This window comes from Hermetia illucens, chromosome 1, assembly GCF_905115235.1.
Source record: "Hermetia illucens chromosome 1, iHerIll2.2.curated.20191125, whole genome shotgun sequence".
NCBI lineage: Eukaryota > Metazoa > Arthropoda > Insecta > Diptera > Stratiomyidae > Hermetia > Hermetia illucens.
The window spans coordinates 159,471,919-159,488,297 of NC_051849.1; the positions used below are offsets into that span (position 1 = coordinate 159,471,919).

The window sequence follows — 16,379 nt, forward strand, 5'->3', positions numbered from 1 at the left end:
ATAATGTAATTAAGTTAAAATGAAGGTCTTCAGCATGTGGGTTCCTTTTAGTGCCTTCAGGGCAATTCAATGTGCAATGGGTAAAAGATTATTGATTAATTATGCATTCATAATGACTTTCAGGATAGATATGGAATACGAGTGTGTGCAAGTTTCTTTCGAGTTAGTGATTCGCGTAATACTTCTGTGACGATGTTTATTTCTATTCCGTATCATCAACTAATAGTTTCTAACTTCTAACTTGAGGAAATACCGACATTACAAGTGCTAGTCAGATTTCCAGCTATCTGAACTTTGACGAAGACAAATTTGCGCTGCTCCATGAATCCATCAATTTCACCAAACAGCTCCGGAGACAAGATTTTCCTTTGCGGCACGGCGTGCTAAGTATGTCTTATCAATCAGCATGAATGTTCCGTTTAACATGTCCATGTTTAAATCTAACATTTTCAAACAGCTACATTGCAGAATACAAACTTTTTACCCCAGAGATCTCAGGTAATTACAGTGTATGTACTAAGTGCACACTATTAGAGGGCTTGAACTAATATTATGTGTGTAAAGACAAATTGCAAAGCTTCACGTAACATACCTGAACCGTCGATGATAGACGTTTTTGCTCGGGTTCTTTGGCACAATCTTTTGCGGTTACAACCAAATTGTAGGAATTTTTTGTTTCTCGATCGAGTTCACGTTTCGTTCGTATGGTACCGTTCGTTGCAATTTCGAAATCATCGTTATCGTCACCTGATGTTATGCTATACTCAATTCGACCGTTATCTCCTGGAAAGATACAAATGAAAAAGGAACAATGAGAAAATATTATCTTCAAGTTCGTATTCTTGAGGAATGGATACCAAACATGCATTCTTACGTACTTATATGCTAAGGGGAACATCCAATTCAGGGAAGCAAAAAGGAAGAGGGTAGCCCAAAAAAATATTTTCTTGTTTTTTGACTAACCTTGCTAATACAAATTCATCCAAGGAACATTTACTCTCTGACAATAAAATGTGTTTAAAGCCTACCCAAATATTCCAATCTCAAACGGGCCTTCAAGCTCATCAATTAGTGCGGCATATGTTTTCTCAAGCTCCTCCCAATAGCCCCCTTAAAGATTCCTCCAGCGTGCACAGGTCATATGCTAAAATATACTTTATTCCATTCATTCAGCAAAGGCAAATCTATTTCCAAACCCAAGTCAACTATTTGACTTAGTAGGTGACTCTTTCTTCAAATTGCCTACATTCCATCAAATCTGCCGAGGTGCAGTGTTACGATCTTTTGTGGTCCGCTAGGAATGCTTTCAGTACCATCAATCTAATATTGATTATAGTAATCATCGGACTAAGTACATAGAAAGTTGGTCGGACAATAGTCGCCAAGCTGATTGAGAACTATATCGAGAATGGATTTGGAGTTATTGTGCTAGGAATCACCGTAAAGGTGGGCATCTTTTGATTGAAATTTGCGGTGAAGGTGTAAGCATTGTTCAACACATTTGTGTGTAATATCTGTAATTTTCAAGTCTGTGGAGCACGACCTATGTTTTATTGTAATTTTGAGTATTGAATTTCTGGGTCAACAGGTGATTATCGGATGGATTTACGTTGTTTCTCATTCATGAATTCTTTCTTTCAATTATTAAATTGGGAATCCATCTACCCTGTTTAGACGTAATAGAAAAATATCCTTTTGGAACCATGACCGTAAGTAAATTTGTAGAACTATGACTCGACCTGAATGCTGAATGAATTTTTAGCCAAATAAGATCTTTTAATCTCGAAGACTTCAAGTTTATGTTGAATATCTTTCATATTTGGATTCAGCATAGAAGAAAGTCCAACTTAATGGAAAGCCTTGAGGAGTAGAGGGTCTGTTTTCTTTGAAGCAGTTACACGACTTAATGCTTCATCTGACATATTTCGCGTATAGTTTTGCATCTGTATAAGTATATTTCGGATATCTATTCTATTCTATTGATCTATTGATTATGAGGAGTTCAATGGAAAGATGGCAATTCAGCCCGTTCCATTGGTTGGTGGCAGATCCAGTATCATTTTCATTGTCTGCAAGTGCAAATGAATACACAGCAGCACAAAATTCTCACTGTGATATCGAGATGGTCAAACTTCTACTCGGAAGAGGAACTAGTAACTAGCAACGGATTTTGTAGTTACATCAAAAACTAACTCCTTAAAAATACGTGTTGACATGATTCGTTGTGTCTGGCTTTTCAGTGGCGGATAGTTGAGCCCTAGATGTTCAAAAAGTTTGGCGTTATCATAATTGTCCTTCACGCAGCAAGAAGGGGAACTCATAGTGTTAAAGTTTGAGTTCGGAGTTTGAAATTACGAGGTGATGAAAGCGCTTGTCTCGATAGCTTTTCGAGCATAAACAGCAGGGCTCAAAAGCAAGATTAAAACTAAAGACTAAAACTAAGGAAAAAGGCATGATAAAAAAAGTCATTGTCCCAAATATCAGGCAAAATATTGAAAATGGGATATAAGCGAAGTGAGAAACCAAAATATGTGAACAAATACATCAAATATTAAGGCAAAAATTCTAAACTAAATGAGAGCAACCAAAACTGGAACTTCTCCTCCGCTAGCTGCCGCTAATAATATAACCGCACAATGAAGTTTTTATCTTTTTATTATAATTCAGAGATACAGTCTTCTATTACCTCGATGAGAGGTTCATACAGTCAGAATTTTTAGAAGAAGCCGAAACCTTCTGCGGCTTTGGATATCGTAACTGTGGCTTTGGGTAAAGCAACTAGTAGAAGCGTCCTATCGTGCCGCAATTGAGTTCAACCTGACTGGCAACCACTTAATATAATACGATTGTGAATCTTGTTTATGTCGTCTGCAACTCCTCCTTCTTACTTCGCTGATGCCCTGCTCTTGAATTCTATACTCAAATCGCTCCAATTGTGCACAAACTTACTAAAGGGACAATTTTGAAAGCGTATCCCACTTTCACAAGGTGCACAGACTACACAGCCTTCTCCTCACTTGCCCTAGTTGTTTTACATGATTAATTTCAGGCTCCTCACATCTATAGCTTCCCAATAGATTGTGTATATTTATAGTCCTATGTAAATACTGCGGTTCACGGTGTTCTGTACATGAATTGGCACTGAATGTTAGCAAATATCGCCCGATGTGCCGCTACGTTGAATCTTCTCCCTTTTATAATACCTGAGCTCCATCTAAGCCGGCGGTATTACCTTTGACAATTTTCGTTTCGACTGTTATAATACTAGCGTGATTTAACACTTGGCAACACATCCTCGGGTATTGCCTAGTGATGTGGCTCCCTTGCGGCAACTGTGATTGTCTTCATCATCATCAACGGCGCAACAACCGGTATCCGGTCTAGGCCTGCCTTAATAAGGAACTCCAGACGTCCCGATTTTGCGCCGAGGTCCACCAATTCTTCTTTTCTTCTTTTTCTTCAGCCTAAAAGCTGTCTGGCGTCCTGACCTACGCCATCACTCCATCTTAGGTAGGGTCTGCCTCGTCTTCTTTTTCTACCATGGATATCGCTCTTATAGACTTTCCGGGTGGGATCATCCTCATCCATACGGATTAAGTGACCCACCCACCGTAACCTATTGAGCCGGATTTTATCCACAACCGGACGGTCATGGTATCGCTCATAGATTTCGCCATTGTGTAGGCTGCGGAATCGTCCATCCTCATGTAGGGGCCCAAAAATTCTTCGGAGGATTATTTTCTCCAACGCGGCCAACAGTTCGCAATTTTTCTTGTGGACTAGCAAGATCATAGTCTTGTACAGTAAGAGCTTTGACCCTATGGTGAGACGTTTCAAGCCGAACAGTTTTTGTAAACTGAAATAGGCTCTGTTGGCTGACAACAACCGTGCGCGGATTTCATCATCGTAGTTGTTATCGGTTGTGATTTTCGACCCTAGATAGGAGAAATTGTCAACGGTCTCAAAGTTGTATTCTCCTATCCTTATTCTTCTTCGTGTTTGTGTTTGACCAGTGCGGTTTGATGTTGTTGGTTGGTTGGTTTTCTGTGTTGACGTTGCCACCATATATTTTGTCTTGCCTTTATTGATATACAGCCCAAGATCTCGCGCCGCCTGCTCAATCTGGATGAAGGCGGTTTGTACGTCTCGGGTTGTTCTTCCCATGATGTCGATATTGTCAGCATCGGCCAGTAATTGGGTGGACCTAAAGAGGATCGTACCTTTTGCATTTACATCAGCATCACGGATCACTTTCTCGAGGGCCAGGTTAAAGAGGACGCATGATAGGGTATCCCCTTGTCATAGACCGTTGTTGATGTCGAATGGTCTTGAGAGTGATCGTGCTGCTTTTATCTGGCGGCGCACATTGGTCAGGGTCAGCCTAGTCAGTCATATTAGTTTCGTCGGGATACCGAATTCTCTCATGGCATGTATGTTTTATCCTGGCTATGCTATCATAGGCGGGTTTAAAGTCGATGAATAGATGGTGCAACTGTTGTCCATATTCCAACAATTTTTCCATCGCTTGCCGGAAACCGCAGAGAAAGTTACGATGAGCAGTTAGAACCTTGCTTTTTTTGGTATGTCTGATGACGGCTTTACGGTTTCTTACCGAGCAGAGGCAAATCGTCAGACGCTGCCGCACCTCTGCCCTGGGAGCAGCGAATTATATAAACGAGCAGTTAACATCTGCGAGCCGCTACGGTCACGGTGCTCCCAGGGCAGAGGTGAGGCGTCTGACGACTTGCCTCTGCCCTGGTAAGAAACCGTAAAGCCGTCATCGCTTGACATTTCTGTGAAGTTTGGGTGCAATTCCTAAGCGAGGGGTCCGTGGACCAGGCAAAAGGGAGTAAGTTGCTCCCCATTTGGTTCAGTCCAGCATTAAGTTGATGCGGACTTACCACTTATCTTCTAAGATTTATCCCGACCGAATAGTTGGGGCAATCTGTGTCTTTCGGAGAAGGTGCTAAGAATACCTTTTTGTCCCCAGGGTCCAACTTTGTACTATGCAACATTTTCAAGGAAATGTATGTATATTAACAGGCATCTGCATGCTGGTGTGAATTGCAAATATTTGTCAATCTAAGCCTTCCAATGCCCCAAGACAAATCTGATCGGGAAGTTTTTCAAATTGCGGAAAATGCATATGCATCATATGCAATTAGCGCGTATCGTACATACTCAATCGTTGACTGATGTAGCCCTTTATCGCCCCTCGCAAATTCAATTCAACATAAGGCGCTGTGTCGAAAATTAATAATTTATTCGCATTTATCAACTTACCGCTAACTGTTAAATCTTAATGACCTTTGCGTGATCAAGCCTCTCCATTCTTAAAAACTTTAATTTCATTATCGATCATGTAAGAACCGTGAATTTTATATTCAAACATTGCTTCATCGGAAAATGATGAAGCAATAATCATCCCAACCTGGAGCAGAACAGTACATGCGTACGGGAATAACTTGAGAACGGCCACGACTGGAAGCCTCGGCATGCTACCACCTTATAACATTCAACCACACTTTCAGTCTGCTTTATACATTTTAATGAGTTTAATAACCCATTTAAGCACATAATTGAAACCCTTAATAATTTTCATCTTTTTTTGAAAAAAGCAATAGACACGAAAGCAGAAGTTGAAAGGAAAAATGGCCGTGGCATGATTTTAATGAACTGACAGATCCAGGAAATGTACTTTAGTTTAAATAAATTCAGTTTTTTGGAGAGTTTAATGCATTTAGAAAAGAATCGAAAAACCTCTACAGAGACGTATCACAATCAGTACGGGACCAATATCTGCAATTTCTTCTCGTTTTATACGCAGCATTTCACCAATTTGCAGAATTAAGCCTTCTAGCACTGCATCTAGATACCCTCTCTCTTTGCAAGTACGCATTTGAACTAACTCAGTTAATCACCAAGAATGTTCCGCCTAGCGCATTAGCTTTTCCATAAAGGTTAACGCTAACTTCGATCTGAGTGTGTTAGGCGAGGGCAAAGCTGAAGGCATGCAGGTAGGCAGCAACTATTTACTCAGAGAAAATGCCCCAGCTTCTGGTCAATAACATGGAATCTCTGTTCAGTACAAGTTTTAGACAGCGCTAAACTGTGCAATTTACACGTACTAACTCCATTGTAAACTTGTATGCCGACAGGCTATTGCCGTGTTTGATGATGAGTAGGAACCTGTTGTAGATGACTTTCTCTAACAACCTTCCCTGCGGTTTATTCTGTTTGCAAAGCAACATCAATGTCTGCTTTTTCCGTCTTTTAGGTACGAAGGGGTTTGCGGATAGGTTAAGCCAAGGTTTTTGTGATCCTCTCATACATTTATCTTAGTAAAGAAGTAACCTTCTGCGGCTTTCATGGTGAGTGGCAACGATTTCCTGAGGAAAGCGTGAGCAGGAGACGTTCGGAGATGTTTGCCTTAGTAAACTTCGATTATGCCCTACCCTGAGATTTATGTCGGCATCTTCGCAAAAGTTTTTGAAGCATTTTCTTTTACTTCTTCAAATAACCTCTTTTTGTACTTATACTCTCAACGGTTGAAACTTGCAGTTCGCTTCGTTGTGATTTCATTGTTCTACCAATTATAAGATTGCCTAGTGGGAAATAGTCACTTTCTTAGCATAGTAGCATCACATCCTTCCGTAGTCTACTGGGTAATCAAGATGCTTTACCCATGGGACGTGTCAGCCTACAGCGCTTAGGGACGTGGCTGTTGGAATTCTCATGCAAGTCAGTTTCAGGAAGGCTGCTTCCATTTGCATCTAACGGGATATAATGTCACTTAAGCGACTACAGGAGAAACAACCAACAAAACTGTAACTGTAGTAAATCGGAAAGGAAAATGAGGTGAATCGAAAGTAACGTCAACTAAACTATAGACGCGAATTTCGGTTCCGATTTTTGGGATCAATGCCTTTTTAAGAACTCCACCTCCATTAGCTTCGCCAGACAGTTTTTCAGCAGAGTCCAACAAATCTATTAGTTTCCACGATGCTTCGCTTTATGACTATGCCTTTCTGTTCCTTCAAATTTTCGATAAATTTCAGAACACTTGTTTATACTACACGCACAATGATTATCAAACGATCGTCATTCATAAGAGAATTAAGCTCGGTCCTCCCAAAATACGCAATAGGCGTAGGCAATAAACGAGTAAAACTTTATCACTGGTCAAACCCGATTAGCATGCCAGGCGCCCTCTCAAAAGGAGAGGTCTTAATATAGCCCATCAACGATGAGAGGATGAGAGGACATTCCCCAAAAGAAGGACCAGTTTCTGGTAGAGTAGTAAATTGTCTGACTTTCAGTTTGCCTGCCATCACACTCATGACGTTCGGTTGCTGAGAAGGCTTATGCCAATATTTTAGCATAGATTGATGCATGATAGATGCTTGCGATAATGCCAAGTATTGGAGGCCCGCGAGGTATTGGAAAGCTTCACCTTAGGTGCAGAGTTGCAGTCCATGTTGAATCCAATGTCCAAATAATAGAAGTCCAAAAAAGTGTTGTGTCGTCAATGCGGCCATGACAACATGATATTGTTTAAGTGAAACCGTCTGATAGTCCCAACCCAGAATAAAATTTTCCTTTGTTGTCCGCAATTTTTGACCGAATCTGCAGAAGACATTGGACAGGAGCACAGTGCTTACGCTTGGATTTAGTTAAGCACATAGAAGGATAACAGATGTCAACTAGCAACATGAATTTGTGAACGCACGAGAGAGAAGAGAGTAAACTAAACCTGAATTATTTGAGGTTGGCTAAAATACGGGGCTAGCCGGTACTTTTAATTTGTGAAAATTCCAGAAGTTAACATCTTTTGAGTTAACCACCTCTTGGAAGGAAAATCCTATTAGCTCAGGGCATTTTTTCTGCCATGTTTAATCTAGTATAATTCCTGGCATCATGGATTTAATTGAAACGGTAATACAAAAAACTCAATACAAGGTGCAATTCAGATGCCATCAGTAGAAGCCAATCAATATCAGGTTTTTGGGTTTTAATACCCAAATTGGAAATTAGAGCCTTTCGCTAAGGAATAATAGAAGGACGTAATCTCCTTGATTTTTCTACTACATAGTGAGTGTGATACAAAGTCGCACATGTTTCGCACATAGGCCAATAGACAAAAGATGCTGGCTACTACCAGATGACTGAACTTATAACCACCATGTGCTTATTCAAAAGAAATGGACTTTTAACAGCCTTGAGCTACGACTTTACTACGTAACACATATCTGTACTGTACTAAAAGGAAGTCAGCCCAGTAAGAGATTCAAATTGATAGACTCCAGAGCGAACCAGTAACGCCGTATATTTTCACTCTGGAGAAAAAAATACCCATGCATGCATAGTCTCAAGCTGGGGAGGGGCTGCGAGACCAGAGCGTGCTACGAAGGAAAAACAAGAAAGCTTGTTGCAGTGGACAGTCCAACCGTTTTCACACCCTCACGAAGCATCCGATTAGGCACATCCAGGTTTTTATTGCCATCAATACCGTTATGTTTTGTTACTTGCTTCATTACTTTGTTTTAGTAGTCAAAATCTTTAAATTTTACTGGCTTTCCCAAATTAATTTAGATCTGGTCTGTGATGGTGCGAGTGCTTTTCTGACTGTTCAGTTCCCTAACAGAATATGTATTTGCCAACGCCTAAGAATATCTGTGTATAGTGGTTCGGATTCCGTTCACCGCTCCACCATATGCTTTTCATCAAGCTTTACAATGACTCCACGAATTTGAATCCTCTGTGAGTCAGTGGGTGACGATTCGGTGTCATATGTGCTGTAAACTCCGCGTCGTCCTTGATTGTAAAATCTAAAGGTGGCACTTGTGACAACACCTGTAAGGCAAGGGGGGCATAAACCGCGGGCCGTTCGAACGTGGAGGCAACCGTGTCTTTTGGGCTAAAATAAATCCTCTGGAAATTCCCCCGACTTTGATTCGAGATGTATAAGCTGCCTGCATCCAGATCGAGCAAGCGGCGCATGAGAATTATCCAGCAAACCTCTAATTGAAAAAGATAGTGATCTACTAGAGTATATACATAGGCTTCGGTGAACTTGATCTAAAATGCATGCAAAAGTATAGGTAGTTTGACCGATTCATTGATATTGCTGGACGTCAAAAATTTTTGTAATTCAGCAAACTGAACTGGATGAAGACACGTCTAGTTTTTCACTGGTAGGAGAGGAACGAATTACCGGCAAGAGCTTCTCAAGATTCCATGTTGGGGCCCCTTTTATAAAACCTAGAGTGTGATACTTTCCTGTACCTAAGCTACGGTAGTTATAGTCTCCCAGCATACCAAAGGGTGGAGATAAACGTAAATGAAATCATTCATACCACTAAATCATTGCCGAGAGTTAAATTGAACCTAGTTTGGTAAAGCACGAAAATAGTCCTTATCCTTGCCTCCTACGGTATACCCCCTGTAGTGGTTCGCTACATTCTTGAAATAAGTGCTCTAATGCACAGAATGGTGTGTTTCTGCAAGGTTTAAACTAGACATAAACACACCAAAGGAAGCGGTGAGGGATTTGGAAACAATACAATGGGAACTAAAACCACCCCGTCGAGACGTCAAATTTCATTGATTTCACGAGCCAGTGGCTCTCCCTCTTTTCCACGTATTTCCGGTCAATATTGCAATTACAGAGGTTTGCAGTGCTCTATATAGTTATAATTAGAACTTACCGTTCAAAATACATGCTGTAAATCACCTTACATACAGTATGTTTGTATATTGCACCGACGTCCAAACAGTCCAGCCAGAAATGAGATATTCCAACATCTCTAACGCCGAACCACACTTTCTGCAATGGTTATCCTCCACCCGCGCGTACATTATTAACTTTTTATAAGTTCGGTAGGCGATCTCCTCATTGGCACACATAAATCCTCCCGCCTCAGCAACAAATACAAATTGACAAATGGCTGCCAGAGACAATTCATGCGTTTGCCGCGCATTGTCTTCTACTTCAATCATCGATCCACTCCTGGTCTGACTTCACCAGTCCCCCCCCCCCCCACATCGGAGAATTTAAAAGTCCATCCTTAACTTAAGTGAAGTCAGTCCATAGCCTGCGGGACAAACAACCGAATGCAAGTGACTCGTCTGCTCTTTGCTGTAAAAATGAGCCTGTAGCGAGTCGACTTAGCGTTGATGTTGCGCCGCAACGTCAATTACACCCCTGTCCCCAAATGTAAATTCACCCGCTCCACGGCAGTGTTTGGATGCTACATTCGAAATTTGAAGATAATAGTCTGTATCCAAACTAGGCGTTCTTCAGATCAGTCTTAGTCCACGGCGATATTCCGAAGCCTTTGCGACTGTTGGTACTCTCAGATGACCGCAGGTAATAACCAGTGATGTCCTTTTTGGGAGAAGGTAGGTGCAGTGAGGAAGGAATTCTTCTAGCTGACTAATGAGATGGTTTATGCTATATGCCAACCGACCATGTATAGTGGTAAACTTTTTAAACTAGAATTCTGCACCGATCCAGACCAGGACCTCTTCAATTCTTCGAGCTGTGGTTTGTTGAACCTCCTCAATGATAACATCCGCAAAATGCATGCCCGGCATAGTGGCATGGCGGGTGACTTCAGAGGGAACTCACTAAGCATGCTTAATACTCTGGGCGGGTAACTTCCGAATTCCACCCCACTTTTGCCTCCGTTGCCGAAAACTATACTGTCTGGACGCACTATTGGAATTCGTTGTATGATCTGAAAGAGATTCCCTGCTTCCTAGCGCACGTTGAATTCTATCACGTCTGGAGTGTTTTTCGCCATACTGTTTCTGGAGATGCATAGAGCTTGAGAATACCTGGTCTATGCAAAGGTTCCATTTTAGAGAATTCTATACGTCCCGAACCTCATCGCAGACTTTAGGGACTTCAGAGACTTATTATTATTATTAATGGAAAGTTCGGGGAAGTATATAACAGTTTGGTTAGAGGAAACACTTAGGTCCGTTTGAATTGGATGAGTTCCCTGATTGTCCTGAATGAACCTTAAAAGCTGAGGGCCCACAGTAGAGAATGTTGAATTGAACAAGATTCACGGAGAAGAAACTGTGGCTGAAGAACAAAGACAATGTCAACATTTGATTGGATCACTGTCAGAATCGAGATAAACATCGCCATAGTGATGGTGCAAAAGGATCTTCAAAAGTAGATTCCATTCCAGAAGCAAGGAGGATGACTGAAGTGGGACCTTCAGAGTGATCTCGTGGCCAGGCAGAAGTAAAATGGATGTATTGTAATCATACACTGTATTGTAACCTAGCGCAACTTCGTATTACTGCGATTTTCAACTTCATCCATGAAAAGAAAAAAGGATAAAGTTAAGTATCTGAGACTACAAATAGAATAGAAATAGAAAGTACGTGATTGTTATCAATGGAAATTTACCTACAATTGAAGCCACGAAAGGTCAAGAAAACCTCCTTCCTAATCACATGAACTGTGTAGAGATAATTCTCAAAATATTATGGTTAATCAAGGAACGTTAACGGCATGCGCATTCTAGCAATTAGCAGTTAAACTCAAAACCAATGTTATACTCTTCTCCACTGCTAATTGATATCACTGCCCATCTACACGCTATTCATAACCCCCAGGAATGAACGGTATAATAATTCACTTCCTCTTCTCGTAATACCCTAATTAATTCGAGAAATCATTATGCTTGGCCATTTGCTCTTCAGCAATTGAATTGAGCATGCATACGGGAATATATCTTATCATAATTGCGAATTTTCTCTAAGCCTGAACTTTATCATTTTCTTTTCAGCATAGGAAATTCCAAAAGCGAACGCTATGCATCTCGCCGAGTGAAACATATGGTAATTGAAGAAGAATCATTCGCTGTGTAGTTAATTGCCTCTCAAAAGATAATCTGAATACCATTTAACACGTGCAGAGCAAGTAACTCACCTTTTCTGTGAGTTCTGTGTATGTTGTGTGACCACAAAGAACACATCAGCTATGAGGAACCTTAAGGGAAGCACGAGTAAGAAGAGTTCTGTGGAAGAAGGTCAGACTGTTGGAGAAGTTCATGAAACTTGAAATCATCCGGTGTCCAATTTACCAAATTTTGGAATGATGTGTGGATGAAATGTTTGAGTGGCTTAACTTTTGTATAAGTCATCTTGGTTTTAACAACTATTATGAACAGAAATACCTCCAGGAGCACTAATCACGATTGAAGGTTGATGAAAATTTCCGGCCCACGTGGAAGGGTGAATTCAAATAGAGTCGCGCAAATGTTTCCGATGCAACATCAGCCTCCGCTACAGCTTAACAATGGTAGGCTCCAATTTTCGTCTTCTAATAAAACTTGACCATCGTATCGTCATCTATGTCTAAGGTTCTAACTAGCTGGGAAGAAGAGTGCTAAGCTTAGTATGGCGAATCCACATACCACACAGACCGGGGCTGAACGAAGACCAATACACATCATCAAGATCAACAGAGATCTGGACAAAGAACAAAAGACGATACTGAAGGAAAAACCATCCAACAACTGTTAAGCCGGCAAACAGACCGACTAACAACTACTATTCGTGTTGTTGCAACTTAACACAGCACAACACACCGCACATAATTCCGCAACAACTTTTAGATCGCAATAAATAAGGAATGTTGTGTACAATCACCTAACAAATAATTTCCGTTCTTTTGCTACTTCCACTTTTCATAGGGGCCCAGGTTCGGGCCGGTAGTGAGTCAATTCTGCAATATGGCGTGCGAGTGGAAGAGTAGTTCGCAAAGTCGTTCAGCGCGAAGATAGAGCCTGTGATTGCTGCAACTCAACTAACGGACAAGACTTTCCCAAGATCGATGCCGATCGGATGCCTTCATGCCATAAGGAGTCGAAATTTTGTACAGATGCTGGCCGATACAAGCCTGACAGGCGTATTTCTCGGATATTTGCATACTCGTAGAGTTTTTTACCGCTTTAGCATAAATATTTTGATAAACCGAATCCCACCTCGAAAGAAATGGGAATAAACATCAAAGACTCATCCCCTTCGTATGAATAAGCGCGTATCGACCCGATCCCCAATGAATAAACATTTATTTGACCGCTCCTGCACGACATACCAACTCCCCGAAAAACACATATTCCTTGGTTTCTTGCTGAAAATTATTTCGGAGACTTACCTGAATCAATATCCGTTGCACTCACGGTTACCACCGATGTTCCAATGGACACATTCTCGAAGATCTCATTGGAATAACTCATGGGATCAAAGATGGGCGCATTATCATTCAGGTCGAGTACGTTACAGTAGACGGTGAGCGTGGTCGAAAGACTCGGATGACCATTGTCCTGGGCTTGCACCACAAGAATGTAATGTTGTACCTGTAATTAAAACAAATGTTAATGTTAATGATAATTCGCTGCTGCTGTTGGTGATGGGCGCATGCAAGGCAGGGAACAAGGAAAATGACGACCATGACGACGACAACAACGATCAAGATGATGGTCATTTGGTGCGTTTAATTTTTTGGTGAGCAATTAAAAATTTTTGGAGAACGCTCTGTATATATGATGAAACGGCGTAAGGGCAAAGAAATTTATTTAATTTCTTCAATTCGGAGGAGTTAATGGGCAAAAGGCGAAAAGGAGGAGTAATCAGGATTCGAGAGGAGATTTTGAGACAGTAGACCATCACAGTGAATTTGTTTTATTGCCGCGAAATTACTCGCAAGTTTTGGTTAAGAAATTCAAACGCGATTTATAGGATCTACCTTTCCGTGGTAGACCCAAAAATGGATATTGAAATTTTATTATATCGAAAGGGACGAAAAAGTGACTGAATGGATGACATACAAGAGGAAAACCGGTAAAAATGAATTGGCTATAACATGGGCTTTGGGATCGAGAAAACTTTAATTATTTTGTTTTTGGATTGTTGGGAGAACAAATCTTTCTATTGTTGGCCTAATTTTCATAAATGTCTGCTATTGTAATATACTTAGCGTTGGATTTTCTTGGAGCAGCCATTACTACCGCAAGCTATAGAGCAGAAACCACCGGTTGCTTCCAGCTGGTTATTAGTTTTTGCACCCAGCAATAGGTCGGGACAAAAGGGAGATTTCCCGGGTTCTGGATTATTTCGAGGGTCTGGAATAGAGACATTCTAGCAAAAGGAGATTAATTACGAATGTTCACTGGACTTGCCTGTTTTTCAGTAAAGAGGGGTCCACGAAGAATCTTTTCTAGTTTACGGAATCTAAATAGTTACCCTTGAGATCCAGGATCGCATTGGCTGCAGACAGTCGAGATAAACACCTTGATTCTTCAAAGAGATAGTCCGGTGATAGAACCCTGACTGAGATTTTCATGTCTCCTTTTCCGAGGTACCTTAAACATAGAATTCCAATGGGCCTGAGTTGTTTCTTTAAATATTTTTCCCAAGTTGTAAAAATCTATTCAAGCGCTCCAGTTTCAGATGAACTTTGACAGTAACGTCGAAAGCCTACTTTGCTTTCACCGTTGTAGTACTAGTCTCTAAATCTATCTATTAGCCTTTTCATAACTGGAGCTGCCTAAGGGTTTTTGGACGCCTTTGGCAAGAATTTTTGTCGAATTTCCCTGAGGTCTCAATGATCCTAATTATTATCAGTGGTTGACCAGGATCGGTGTGGGAAAACCGGGCTCCAGGTGGTAACTACCACTTCAAATCTCGAAAATAATAGAATTCTATTAAAATTTCTCTATTCTGGTCCTCCTGCTGTTATCAAGCTAATGCATTAAAATGGACTGTGTGCAACCCATTGTTGAAGAAGCCCCCGGTTTGTGTTACGCATCACCTTGACAGTGATTAAAGCTTCTGATATTGTTTCTGCAATTGGTTAACCATAATTTAAAATCCAGATGAACTTCAGCATATTTGGCTGGTTCTGCTAGCTACATTTCCTTCCCCGATAAACTTAACAATTTTAGTGAACATACCAATATGGATTTCGGCAATGCTGGTCAATTCTAATGAAAGTAGTACAAGATGTAATGACCTTAGGCAAGCCGTCCGCATTCATCAGCCTTTTAATCGACTAGCCCAGGATTGATTGATGCTACTTTGATCAAACTTGGTCCTCCTAGCACTTCGACTAATCCGCAAGGGCTCCTATACTATCAGACGGATAAAGGCCCTCTTTTGTCAAACTTAATATATGATCAGGTATTCGACATTCATGTCTCGAAAATAGCATTTATAGCCCCAAAGCAAACTGAATAGGTATAATCGAGGGATGCCGTTAATACCATCAATCAGATTAAACTTAATTTAGCGTTGCCTTCAGAATGAACAATAAACGTAGGTTAAGCTTAAAACTGCTGTGGGAAAACGGTTCAAAGGTCTATGTAGTATGATACAAAGTATCAGCAAAAGTGGGGCAATCTCTCAGCCCCGTAGAAAGCAGAAAAGGTATTTCTAAAGAAGGGAGATCGGGTAAATTTTGGTTGTATTATTTTAAGAACAAGAGAATCACAATTTAGAGAATGAGATCACGCAGCAGTGGCTGGGGATACTGATCAACAAAGGGATTAAATAAGGAGGATTTGAAGATTTCACAGAAGAAGAACACAATCTATAATCGGACATTCTAGTACGACAATTAGTGATATGAAGGCAGTGACTTCCGAAACGGTACTTATGTTTGAATCGCCAGTCTAGCGTTAGGCTAAACGTTGTGTAGTGAGGGAGGAAAATTAAAAGGTTAATTTTTAATAGAAAGAGGTTGGGAAGACCATCAACAATAGCTCCAATATCGACAGTGATACACGTCATACTGGACTCAAAGAAATGAGAGGGGAAAGTTGTACATCGCAAGAATGTGAACGCAAAGTAAGTCATGCAATAATTGAGAGGAGTTCACATGAGAGTTTTCCAAACTGAAAGTGAGGATTGAACGGAATATCCCCGCTATTCGCCTTGTGGACTATCACTGACTGAAATCCTTTTCTTATTACCAGTTTCAGGTGAAGTTTCTATGGATCTCAGTGGAGAACTATGCTGGGTAAAAACGCAGATACTTATAGAAAGAATAAATATAGAAAGGAACCAAGTCGGATATGCATAGGGCTTAGGCACCAAAATGGAAATTGAATAAAACGATGTTCAGGTAAGTGGGAGAAAGCAAGGTTGAGCTAGAGATCGGCACCAGCGTTCGTGGATACTAGTAAGGATAGAAAAGAGTAAAATCAATTTTAGGGAGACACAGACAGGCCGGAGATTGAAGTCAATACAAGCAATGAAAGGAAAAAGACTCTTTGCCCATATCTGGACCAAGTCGACTCACACTTTCTAGTGCTAGCCCTGGATAATCATTAGACAACCGTCGTCTGGTGAACAAA

General features: G+C 40.9%; 1 protein-coding gene across 1 annotated transcript in view; it reads right to left on the minus strand.

Moving 5' to 3' along the window:
* The window catches only part of LOC119660545 (cadherin-related tumor suppressor), a 128,073-nt gene that overhangs the window by 105,813 nt on the left and 5,881 nt on the right, over positions 1-16,379 (minus strand). The window contains exons 3-4 of the mRNA XM_038069184.1: positions 13,181-13,382; positions 593-783 (exon numbers count right to left, since the gene is read on the minus strand). Of these exons, the coding sequence (XP_037925112.1) occupies positions 593-783; positions 13,181-13,382 (393 nt within the window). The remainder of the gene's footprint in view (positions 1-592; positions 784-13,180; positions 13,383-16,379) is intronic.